This window comes from Alosa pseudoharengus, unplaced genomic scaffold (assembly GCF_046254945.1).
Source record: "Alosa pseudoharengus isolate Yale_2024_CS ecotype anadromous, Long Island Sound unplaced genomic scaffold, YU_APseudo_1.1 YU_APseudo_1.1_scf_11, whole genome shotgun sequence".
NCBI lineage: Eukaryota > Metazoa > Chordata > Actinopteri > Clupeiformes > Clupeidae > Alosa > Alosa pseudoharengus.
Window position 1 is genome coordinate 15,193,872 of NW_027468576.1, and position 11,911 is coordinate 15,205,782.

General features: G+C 47.1%; 1 protein-coding gene across 2 annotated transcripts in view; it reads left to right on the plus strand.

Moving 5' to 3' along the window:
- Positions 1–656: 656 nt before the first annotated feature.
- The window catches only part of syde2 (synapse defective 1, Rho GTPase, homolog 2 (C. elegans)), a 46,213-nt gene continuing 34,958 nt past the window's right edge, over positions 657–11,911 (plus strand). The window contains exons 1-2 of one of the 2 annotated variants that reach the window (XM_076278097.1): positions 657–3,025; positions 9,917–10,657. In XM_076278097.1, coding sequence (XP_076134212.1) covers positions 946–3,025; positions 9,917–10,657 — 2,821 coding nt within the window. In that variant the 5' untranslated portion in view covers positions 657–945. The remainder of the gene's footprint in view (positions 3,026–9,916; positions 10,658–11,911) is intronic. The other variant, XM_076278098.1, reaches the window with a different exon arrangement.

The following is an 11,911-nucleotide window of genomic DNA, read 5'->3' on the forward strand; positions in this document are numbered from 1 at the left end:
GAATTAGTGTTATTTTGGTAGTGCAATATCATAGGCCTACAACAAAAAATGTTTTGATGCTGCTGTTTCTTGCACCATCAAACATACCGATTGTCAAACGGACGGATCAAGCTCCAATTTGTCTGTAAAACAATTTCTCAAAAATTGAGACATATTAGGCTTGCGACAGCTCACTGTTCGTCGAGTCTGTGGATAGGCTATGCTATGGCCAATTAACTTGTTGCATGAGCAGTTCCTTGGCCAGCCGTTTCCCGAGAACGCTTTTGCACAGGCATGTTTGTGGATGGTGAGAGAATGTATTTGTCGGTTTAGGTATGCATGCCTTGTGAATGCGCTGTACTAACGCGCTCTGCATGGTTTAAAGAATTAGCCTTCAGATAATATATCGACGAAAAATTACTTTACAGCAACTAAAATGAAATATTTTCATATATTTTAATTTGCATTACCCAAATTAGCATGCGTAATTGTCAGGATTATGCTGTAATAAACTTTTATAACAATCCACGATTAACTTCAGTCTGAAGATCAATACTTATACTAATATGTACATCTCTATTGATCATCTTTAAACGTTGCAAAGTGAATGTTTGGTGTTCAGCATCTTAGCATGAAATGTTTGTGGATGAGCTTGCGCAATACGCTTCTAACCTTTCACCCCCGCCAGAAAATATTCCAAGTATTTGAACTGCAAGCAGGACAGAGGGGGGCAGAGGGGGAAAGCGAGTGAGCGAGGGAGAGAGCGAGAGAGAGAGGTGCAATTGAGCAAGTGAGCTAACAGCTAACTAGCACAGGAAACCGGGGAGAGAGCTCAGAGGTGACAGCGGAGAATGGAGAGGACTGCGGACCTTCGGCGAGTCTCGATCGCAGAGAGGGTATTCGAAGTGTATTTCTACCCATCGAAGTGCATCTGCTGAAACTGGATAAACACAGGGGTGCAAAGGAATGGCTGATCCTCTGCGGAGGACATTATTAGCTAAACTTCGGGGGAAGAAATCCAAGAAAGGGACGACAGCTGGTGGATGCGGCGTTGCAGCTAACGGGGGCAGAGAAGGTAAAGAAAAACTTTTGCAAAAGACAGACGGTCCAACTCACAAAATAGTAACGATCACTGAGTTGGATTTTTTACCAGATAAAATGATAGGTAACGAGAAGTACTTGAACGGAAGCTACAACAACACGGTGTTAGGTTTAGTAGAGAACACGGTAGTTGTTAGGAACGCGTTTCCCCAGTGCGAGGCGACACCACACATAAACACAGGAGCGAGGGACACTCAGTTCAGCGGGGGCCCGAGGCTTGGGGGTCGAAATAATGAGAAACTCTTGGGGGTCTCAGTTCAAAGGGAAATTCTTGACAGAGGCAACGATAGAGAGGAGATGAGTCGCTTTCATAAGCAAGAGGCTCACTTCTCAGGACAAGTGCAAAACGTAGCGTTTCGGGGACCGCAGGCACAGAAAAAACACCCTGTACCACTTCCACGACAAACTACTGGAGGTGATTCAATAGGGTTCGGGAGCTGTGAAACTACGCTTTTTAACTTTAGCCAGATTAATACAGACAGAGGAATCGTTAAATTGGCAGATGGTCACTATGCGTCTTCAAAGAACGGCGAGACAAATGTCCACTGCGACAGAGATCTAAAGATTCTATGCGACGGAGTGGTGTTTGGCCAGCAGAATAGTTTATGTGCTGGCTGCGTTACTAATTCCATTCACAAAGCGCATTCTACTTCCCATTTTAATAAGGAGTTTGCCACTAATGTAACAACAACCGGACGGACGGAAATGTTTCCACATGAATCAAATTATTTACATTATGTCCAAAGCAATGCAGAAGAAGTTCGTGTAATACAGAATATAGAAAGTTACGAGGGCTTGGCTGGATTGACAAGGGATATCAAGACGCCAAATCTTCTTAGCCCAACGTTTTTCCCCACCGAACTGGAAATATTCGACTTGAACGTGGCTCCCAGTGTTGGGTGCGCGAGAGATCCACTGCGCCACCATTCACTAGATAGTGAGGATGATGATTACTACGATAACGAAATTCTACCCTTTTATGTATCAAACTCACAGAACCGTCATATTAATGTTGAAACAAATACCGAATTGGAAACACTGACGCAGTTGGAAGACCCAAATGTGTCCAGTGCCGATCAAAACAGCAGCGCTCAAGAAACAGACAGACTCAGGATCCAGTTGAAAGAAGCGTATTATTTGTTGATAAACGCAATGCAGGACATTAGCCTAGATGGTGAAGTAGAAGACAATGGATTTATTGAGCTTGGAAGCACCACTAGCCAGTCACATGATAGTGTTTGCTCACAATCTTCTACTAAGCACTCGAACAGTGATGGGTCATCGTCTGGAAAGCATAGTGCTCAACAGGTATCTGACACCGACTCGTTGTTGAACTTTAGTGAGAACATTTCACTCAGCCCTAAGAGTAGTTTACTGAGTAAAAGCTGCCAAAACGTGAGTACCTCCAAGACCAGGGCAGTCTTACAAAGGTCAGTTAGTGACGGGGCCATGAAATATGCCACTGTGAACAGGCCATGTGCCCAGTTAGATATCCAAAGTTCTATTGCCGTTGGCAATGTGGACAAGACTAAAAAGGGGAGCGATACTCTCTCATCTGGGAAAACAGTCGCCTACGATACCACGAGCAGTGGTGAAGATGGGCGCCTAAATGAGAGCAATGGCTCGGTAAACAGCCTCTCCGGCTCCTCCGATAACGTGGACAATCAGGGCAGGAGCAAGCACAGTGTCCTGAATTCCAGCCGTGGAGGAGGCTCCGCCAAGCCCCACGGGCTGACGGTCAACAAAATGCAGGAGTGGATGCACAGAGGACGCCTGCTGTCGTCCGAAATGAAGCAGCGCATCGCGGGGTCCTCCCTGCGCGCCCACGGCCCGTCTAATATGTGGCCGGCTCATGGAGCACCAAGTGGGACAAAAGCAGCAACCCAGACGGCCCGAGTTCAAAGAGGCAAAAGTGCTGCTCCTTGTCAAGGAGTGCATCAGTCAGGTAGGCACGCCACTGCCGGCGAGGCGTATCCGCTCTTTCTGCGGGGAACAACCTGCTGAATGTTTTAATTTACCTCAATAAAATATCCGACTGGTGACTATCACTTCTGGATGAAAAGCAAAGGGATGGATTGCTTGGGCTCTTTGCTTTCCCCTTAGCCTCTTCTAACCGGTGGCGGGTTTTTTCCCTTCACAACTAATGGTGTACAGTAGGTTCATATAACACAGATTAGCAGCACGTCGGCAAAGGACTTCATCTCACTGTAGCACACATTAATTACTAACACACATATTATCTTGTTATGCTGGTGGTGGTGGTGGTAGGTATGGGTTAGAATGGGAATCACAGTTATTAACACACAACTGTAATATCTGCTTTCAAGGCTCCAAATCTTGTGTCATGAAACCAAATTACCACTAAAAGAAAGATAATAGCTTAATGATGTAATGATGACTTGGTCGTCTTTAAGCTTTTGAATGTCTTTTAAGCAGGTTGTTCATCTGCCAACACTACATGTTTTGGTTGTCTCGGGGTCAAGGCTAAACACTCTTGTGTTGAGACTTCTGACACATTCTCTCTTTCTCGCTCTCTCTCTCTCTGTCTGTCTCTCATTCTTTTTCTCCTCTGTGCTGCTCAGAATAGAGCTTGATCTGTGGAGTGTGGCAGAGGAAGTGTTTATTTGTTTTTGTGCGGATAGCTGTTGGCCAGCTCTCTGCTACTTTGGCTGCCGGTATCTCTGCCGCATTCCCTTTCCCCTGACACCTCAGCCTTAGTTTCCTTTTAGCCGCAGTCAGAGAGTCTGCCTCTGCTGTATCTCGGTGGTAGGAAAGGCTACATGTTCTGTTTGTGTGTGTGTGTCTGTGTCTGTGTTTGTGTGTATTGAGAGTTCCATGTTGTTGTTTGTGTTTGCTATATGCCTTGTCAGGGCGTTGTATTCATGGGTTTCATCAGGTCCTTTTCCACAGGTGTATAAAATCAAACATCTTGATTATCAATGCAGACTGCATGGTGCTTGATTAATACACCTGTGGAAAGGGACCTGATGAAACCCATGAATATGTTCATGGTTATCCTGTGTTTAGTTTACCATGAGGAGCAGGTTTTTTGTTGCTTGTCCTTGTCCACTAATTTTATCTCTGTCTATTCTAATGGAAACCTGAGTATTTAAGAGACCCATGGAGTGAATGTTTTAAATGTCATTGGTGTTATTTTCCTTGTTTGCGCTCTGTTTCCCAATGGCTGCTTATGAATGAGCGAAATAGAGAGCGATGAAGTCTTTATTAAGGTCACCACTGGGATTATCCCACTCTGGCATGGAGTTCCCTGTAAAGAAGCCGAAAGCGTGTACACACACACACACACACACACACACACACACACACACACACACACACACACTAATAGCTTACTCTCGGTCAACACACACACACACACACACACACACACACACACACACACACACACACACACACACTAATAACCTACTCTCTGTCAGCACACACACACACACACACACACTAGCATGACTTACAACTAAGCGTATTCCTTTTTTCTTCTCTGTTACCAACACACTCCCATTCAACTTTAATTATCCCAGAGAGTTCTCGTACTCTGAAGGCTGGGCCGATGCTAAACACCAGTAACTAGATATACAGTGCTCCACGCTTCCATGGTTTAAAATGGAAACCTCTCCTTCTGTTCCCGGCAGTGTTTTCCCTTTGAGGAGGTGTGTGTGTGTGTGTGTGCGTGTGTGTGTGTGTTATGTTTGTCAGTTGATAGAGGCTAAAAGCTAAATGAGAATGACACAGAGCTGTTAGTAGAGGGCTCCAGTCAGACTGCTGCAGAGCCCGACAGCACAGACAAGCTGGCTGACAGAGAGAGCCAACATGGCGTCCACTGGTCTGCGTTTGGCCATCAGCACGTACCTCGTCCTGTCTGGTGTTTCCCTGCTCTCAGTTTGTCTCAAATTGACCCTGTTGCAACCGTTCAGAACACCATAAGGGGTGTATACATAAAGATGTACTGTATATCAACCTACACAAACGCAAACATGTCTGTCGACCATCTCTCTCATTCTCCAACCTTCCATCATATTGACAATGCGAGGCAAACTCGTGCTACTGTGTGCTGCAGCTAAATACTTTTAAAAGCCCCTGGGGGTAGTCTTTTTAGTGGCTTTTTTGGAAGAAGAAGAAAGACTTGTTGGCTGTCGCTTAAGTTTGCACTAACATTTCTCTGCAAAACTGATACCTGAGAGGCATGCTTTTGAGTGTAGTGGTTTTTTTGCTGGTGTTATTGGAGGGTAGGAGAAGGTCAGGCAGGCTCCCAAACACACACACACACACACACACACACACCAAACACGCTCCAGATATCAGGCTAGTCTGCTTGGCTGCCGTTTGTTAACGTATCAAATTTTTAGGTGAAGGCAGAGAAAAGCAACAGGCAGGAAATTGTCTGCTGCTGCACTTCATCATGTGCCAGCACCTGCCTCCAGCATTGCTGACATGGTTTCTGAGTCTTCTTTGTCAATAATACACACACACACACAAACACACACACACACACACTTACAGACACACAGACACAAACACGGAGGTACAAAGCACCTTTTGTTTGATGGTGTTGTTTTTTCGTCATTGGATAGATTTATGGACGGTGTTTTTGTAGATGAGAGATTCGATAACCAACAGAGATGTGTGGCTCAGACAGACACTCCACACCCGCCTGTGACTAAACGCGATACCCGGCGATTGTGCCATGAGCCAGCTGGCAAGGTTGGCAACGCTGTGGTGTTTCTATGTGCAGCCACATCGGAAGGCTTTTGTCATATTTTCACTGTCGGCATTGTGAAATATGTGAATTGTATTCATATGACATGTCCATACTAGAAATTAATGGAGTGTTGATTAATCAGAGGTGTGTGTGTGTGTGTGTGTGTGTGTGTGTGTGTGTGTGTGTGTGTGTGTGTGTGTGTGTGTGTGTGTGTGTGTGTGTGTGTGTGTGTGTGTGTGTGTGCGCACGTGCGCCTGTGTCTTTGTTGGAGAGGGTGGCATTTTCTCATCATGTATGTATAAGCATAGGTATGGAGTAAGTTTATTATACAGTCATTTTTGCTTTCTCCCACCTTTTAACCACATTCACACAGTCCATTCATGTAATACATAAATGGCAAGAATAACAAGCATAACAGTGGATCTATTCAAGAAGTCAGAGACATAGAAAAAGGTGCATGTCATTCAGAGAGGCAGGATGTCCAGTCCACTACTTACTACTCTCAGAATAAGTGGCACTTGGCTGACCCGTGCATGCGTGGATCTATTCCTGTTCACATCCGGTTGGAAGTCGCTGTGCTATATCTGGCTAGTGTTTATCCCTGTGCACCCGCCCCAACTCTATTGTTGCCCCTACTCTGCCACAGGGCTATACAGAGCAGGTCAGTGTTATGTGTCATCTCATAACGTTCCACGAGTCTAAAGGCTTGGACTCTGACCCTATCGGGTGTGTGCTTTGTTCAGGAAACTGTCGGGAATGAGAGAGTTCAAAAGTTTCTTTGGCTGCGGCAGTCTTGAGAGGGCCATAGGAAATCAATAAGGAGTCTTCGGGGAGCTTTGGTTCCTGTAAGCTCTTGTCAGGCAGCCCTGCACCACGCGGTTCTCACTTCAATGGACTGCAGCTGTATTTGACCTCCAAAAAAAAATGTTGAAGCTCTTGCCAACTCAAAAGAATGTCAGGCCAAAAGTGTTCTGCTTTTTTTTGAGGCTGCATTTTATTGCATTTCCTTGTCTGTGTAACAGGTGAATTGTCAATTCTGTGTGAAGACAAACAAAAACACAGGGCTTTACAGTTTTTCAGTGTTTCGCTTTTGCCGACATGCAATCTTTCCCTAGTGTAACCCAAAAAATCTAAACACAGTGGAACAAATGTGTGCCTGAAGATGACTTGTGTGAGTGTGAGTGTGTGTGTGTGTGTGTGTGTAGGTGTGTGTGTGTGTGTGTGTGTGTGTGTGTGTGTGTGTGGTATGTGTGCGCTTTGTGAGTGTGTTTGTGCATGTGGTGGTAAAAAATGCAAGGGAAGACAGTAAATCAGTCTCTCTGTGGTCTGGAATGCCTTGCGTGTGAGAGCACGTTCACGCTGTGTTATGAAAGACCCTTTAAAAAAGACTCCATCGCCACTCCAAACTCTATGCCTCACAGCCTCCAGCAGCAGCAGAGCCTGCTCTGACCTCAGACAGACGAGAATCATTCACAGAAAACCCCTCACACACACACACACACACACACACACACACTCACACACACACACACAGTCATTTAATTAAGTCCTTAACACGTGGTAAATAATAAAACACTTTTACAGCTTAGCGAATCAAAGTCTGGTCTCTCATCTTTTTTTTATTGAGGTTCACTCTCCACGGTAGATCAGAGCAAGTTATAAAACGTACTTATGAGCAGAGTTAATCAAAGTTGTGTTGCTGCACTGAGTCTTTTTACAATTCCGTTTCAATTCTGCTTAGCTTCAGATGTATGTGAAGTGAAAAGTCTGGCTTCCCGTTTGGCATTTCTTTGTGAGGGATAGTCGTTTGTTGTTGTTGTTTTAATAATTGCGAGCGGCATTTTGATCTACTCAGCCAGAAGGCTTACTGGCACGCAGTGCTGGGGCGTCCTCTGTTGTGGCTTGACTAAAGCCGAGCTCTGCCGTGTGAAGAAGGTGCGTGCCGACGACAGCCCGCCACCCGCCACGGGCGGCCGACTGCTGTACTCCAACTCCCAGCCCCGGCTGGAAGACGTTTACTTTACATCCTAAGAAAGCATGGCGCGAGCTTCGCGGAGGATTAATGTGTTGTGTTTTTTTCCCCCTACTCTTTCAACTCTTTGCAATATAAGGTTCTCAGTTCTCACTTTGCGTTGCTTTTCCACGCCTAAGTCAGAAGAACCAATGAAGCAAAACAGAATCTAAATCCAGTGAACCTAAACAAACCTTATGCAATTCTCAAGCCATGTGATTTTGGCCCCCTTTTGCGATAAATACCCTGGCTTTAATTGCTGAAACTGGAATGTACTTGTAGTAGCAGACTCTGACACTGTCTCTGTGGTAATGATACAGTAGATTGAAGTTGACTTCCCTCTGTCCTTGCCCTGAGAGTCTCTGTACTTTTTTGTTTTATGAAGTGAAAATATTTTTTCCGGCAGTCTGTAATTTGGAGGGGTTGCAGCACTGGTTGCGTGAAATGTGTTTCCTTAAGGAAAGTAGAATGTGTCATTAACATGTTTTGGGGTTTGTCTGCGAGAGTGGCAGACCTGGTATCAAAACAGTATTTTAACAGAGCTCTGCATGTCACAGCAAGGCCCAGACTCCTGCACTAATGCAGTTAGGATATGAAGACCCGGTGTCAACCTCAATTCGTCAGGAATGTACATCTTACACTGAAGACACATATCCATCTAAAATTGTTTTTCCAAACATATAAGATGTTTTTTTTCTTCTTATATGTTTCCTAACATTCTCAAACTCTGTGATTTTGTGTGTGTTTGTGTGTGCGTGTGTGTGTGTGTGCGTGTGTGTGTGTGTGTGTGTGTGTGTGTTTGTCCTCTCTGAAACATAGTTCATTCCAAAAACACTAGCACTTCTGTGGCTCTCCGTGTCATGTTTGCCACATACCTGAATCTCCCCCCTCCCCTCCCCTCCCCACTCCACCTCCCACTCACAGCCTGCCTGTTCATGGTGTGTTCAGTCACTCTGTACACACACACAGCCAGAGGTGCAGTGGAGGTGTGTGTGTGTGTGTGTGTGTGTGTTAGAGAGAGCCATGTTTTTCGCTCAGCATTCGCCGTGTGATGCCGGCTATTTTGGAACGCGCACACATTCCCCTTAATCCCACATTTCCAGGGAAAGGGAATGCCGCCCGCACAGCAGGAGGTGGCCAGCCGAGGTGTGCCAAGCGCCTGCAGTGTTTGTGTGTGTGTGTGTGTGTGTGTGTGTGTGTGTGTGTGTGTGTGTGTGTGTTTGTACACAGTGTATGATTAAATGTTTGTGTTTCGGGTCAGAGAGGAGAGTGAGAACCCAGAACAGGGAAGGGGAAGGAGAAAAGCAAACCTTGTGGAAGTCCTTCAGGGCAAGCCCTGCAGACAGGGCGAGTGAGGCCTGGGAGCACTGAGGGCTTGGGCTTTTTCATACTGCTCTAATTGCACACTTGTGTTTTGGGGTGTTTTTGTGCCACCATTGTTTTGGAGTCGTGTTTACAAAAGTGTGTGCAGATTATGGGACTCTGTAATCACAGCGAGGGACTCTATAATCACAGCAGATATTTTGATGCTCGCATTGAAGTTTTTGTGGTTCCTTTATATTTTTTTTTCCATGGCAGGAGGAAAAGGTGTGGTGGCGTGTGTGTGTGGTTGTGTGTGTGTGTGTGTGTAACAATGTACAACTCAAAGTATACTTTAGTGTTAGTGCAGCCAATACTGAACAGAGAACAGTGCTGCAGATATCATTTTAAACTCTCAGATAAACAAGGACAACTGACACAACATTCATGGTTTCATGACACAAGGTCGAACGGCTTCATCTAAATCACGGAGATGCACAGAGACCTGCAGGTCAAAGCACACCATGATCCCCATTGGCTTTGTGTGCAGGCTGGAGAGGATCCTGACCCCTTCCAGGCCCTTCAGATCTGTCTCTCTCTCCATTTCTGTGATTTAGACCTGGTCAAAGACGGGTGCAGGTGATGGTGGATCACGATGGGCTGATTATGGCTATGGTCACTCAGTGTGTGTGTTTGTGGACTGGTCAGAGTTGTGGCTGGTGCTGATCTTTGCTACCGCGTCCACTGCCATGTCCCCCTGCTCTGTGTGCCCCATCCTGAGTGACCGCATGTGTCTCTCTTTGCAGCACTCATAGAAAATGCCCACAGGGAGGCGAGCAGCGCGCTCAGGGCTCAGCTCAACACCATCACCGTCTCCAAGAAGCGCAACTGGCTGCAGCAGAGCTCGGCCGGCCCCTGTCCAGCCGAGGAGGTAGGCCCGGGGTCAGAGGAGTACCACCCAGCCCAGCAGCACCACCACCATCACCACCAGCAGCATCTCATCTCTTCTCCTCCGCCGGCCTCGGGCATCTCGCCTGAGGGCCAGCCTCGGCCGGCTCCCTTTCCCCGGCCGGCCCTCCGCCTCCCGCTGCCCCTGGTCACCATCACCCACGGCCACTCGCACGCGCGGGTCTCACCGCAGCCGCCCCGCCAGAACGCGGTGGACGCAGCCGAGGAGGAGAACGATGCTGATGACGAGGGCGAGATCTGGTACAACCCCATCCCCGAGGACGACGAGGCCGAGCCGCCCAAGCCGCTGCCCCTGACCTTGCGTGGCGCGACCACCGTCGTCTCCTCCCGGCACCAGGGCCCGGCCTCTGTCGCGCCCGAGGCGTCTCAGCACCCCTATCCCCTCAGGCGGCCGAGCGGGGAGGCCGCAGGAGACGGCGTGGCTGGGCCGTCGTCGCTGTTGTCCGTGGAGACGGCTCACACGATCCATCCGAATGCAGCACATTCCAGCGAGCCTCTGCTGCAGCTGCACAGGCAGATGTTCGCGTGCAAACCCCAGGAGGAGAGCCTCAGTGCACCGAGGCCAGCAGCAGCGGCAGGTACGTCCCTCTCTCTCTCTCTCTCTCTCTCTCTCTCTCTCTCTCTCTCTCTCTCTCTCTCACACTTTCTTCCTATTGCTCTCTCTCTAACAGTTCCACGGCTAAACAAATAACTTTTTTTCTTTCTTTCTCTCACTTCTTTTTTCCTTGTTCCACGTCCTCCTCCTAATTGCTGTGGCTGTATTTTTCTCCTCCTCTTTGCTATTTCTGTGTTGGCTGCCAAGTTCTGTCAATCAATCTGTCTGGCAAAATATCTGTGGCTGTTTACATACCACTCAACATCGTAATTGCTCATCATTATTGTGAAGAATCTCGACAGCTGACTTCCCATTTACTCGTATGTGCGCGGAATAGACTTGCTTCTGCCGACATGCTCAAATACCAAACATCAAATGCTGCCAGCTGGTTAATTATTTTAATTTGCACTCTCTCGCGACGACGGACCAAAACAGTTCGCTCGAATCCCACAAGAGCGTATTTCAGACATGTCGGCTCACCAGTTAAACCGGTGCAGCCTTTTGAGTCCACATACTCAGGCAAGGATAGAGAAGGATATAGAAGCCTAATGACTTTTCCTCATGACTGGGCCTGGGAGGCTCCCCCTTTTTGTTTTTTTTTGCTCATAGACATGAAGCATAGAATCTTCCATGATGGTGTGCTTCACCTGAAAACAAAGGTGTCACGTAGAGGCTAACCGCAGCTAGTGCTCGCTCGTTTCACCTGGCGCTTAGCGCTGTCAGTGTTTGCTTTCATTTGCATTCCGCTCTGATGTGGCAAAGAGTTTTTGTTTGCCGCGACAAGAGCAAACCCATAATCATGTCTCAAAGAAGCCCTGAACCAAAGACATGGACTCTGGGTTGAGTCCTGGGTTGAGTAACCTCAGTGTACTTGCCCTGAGTGGCGTTGAACAGTCCCGGTCTGTGTTTGTCAGTGTCACACCATCCTGACAGGCCATAGCAACCGCCTATGGAAATTGGAATGTATACTTTCCATACATTTCTTAGGGGTTCGGAAGGTGTTAGACCAGCGACAGTTATCCCCACCACACCGACATTTCAGGCAGTCAGCACTTGTGAAAAGAAATGCTTATGTATGTGTGTGTGTGTGTGTGTGTGTGTGTGTGTGTGTGTGTGTGTGTGTGTGTGTGTGTGTGTGTAAATTCATTGGGACTGTTAAATTCCTGGAACTCATTGTAGCATTGGTCTCAATCCCTAGTTCCCCCCTCATTTTACACATCCTGCCCTGATTGGTATT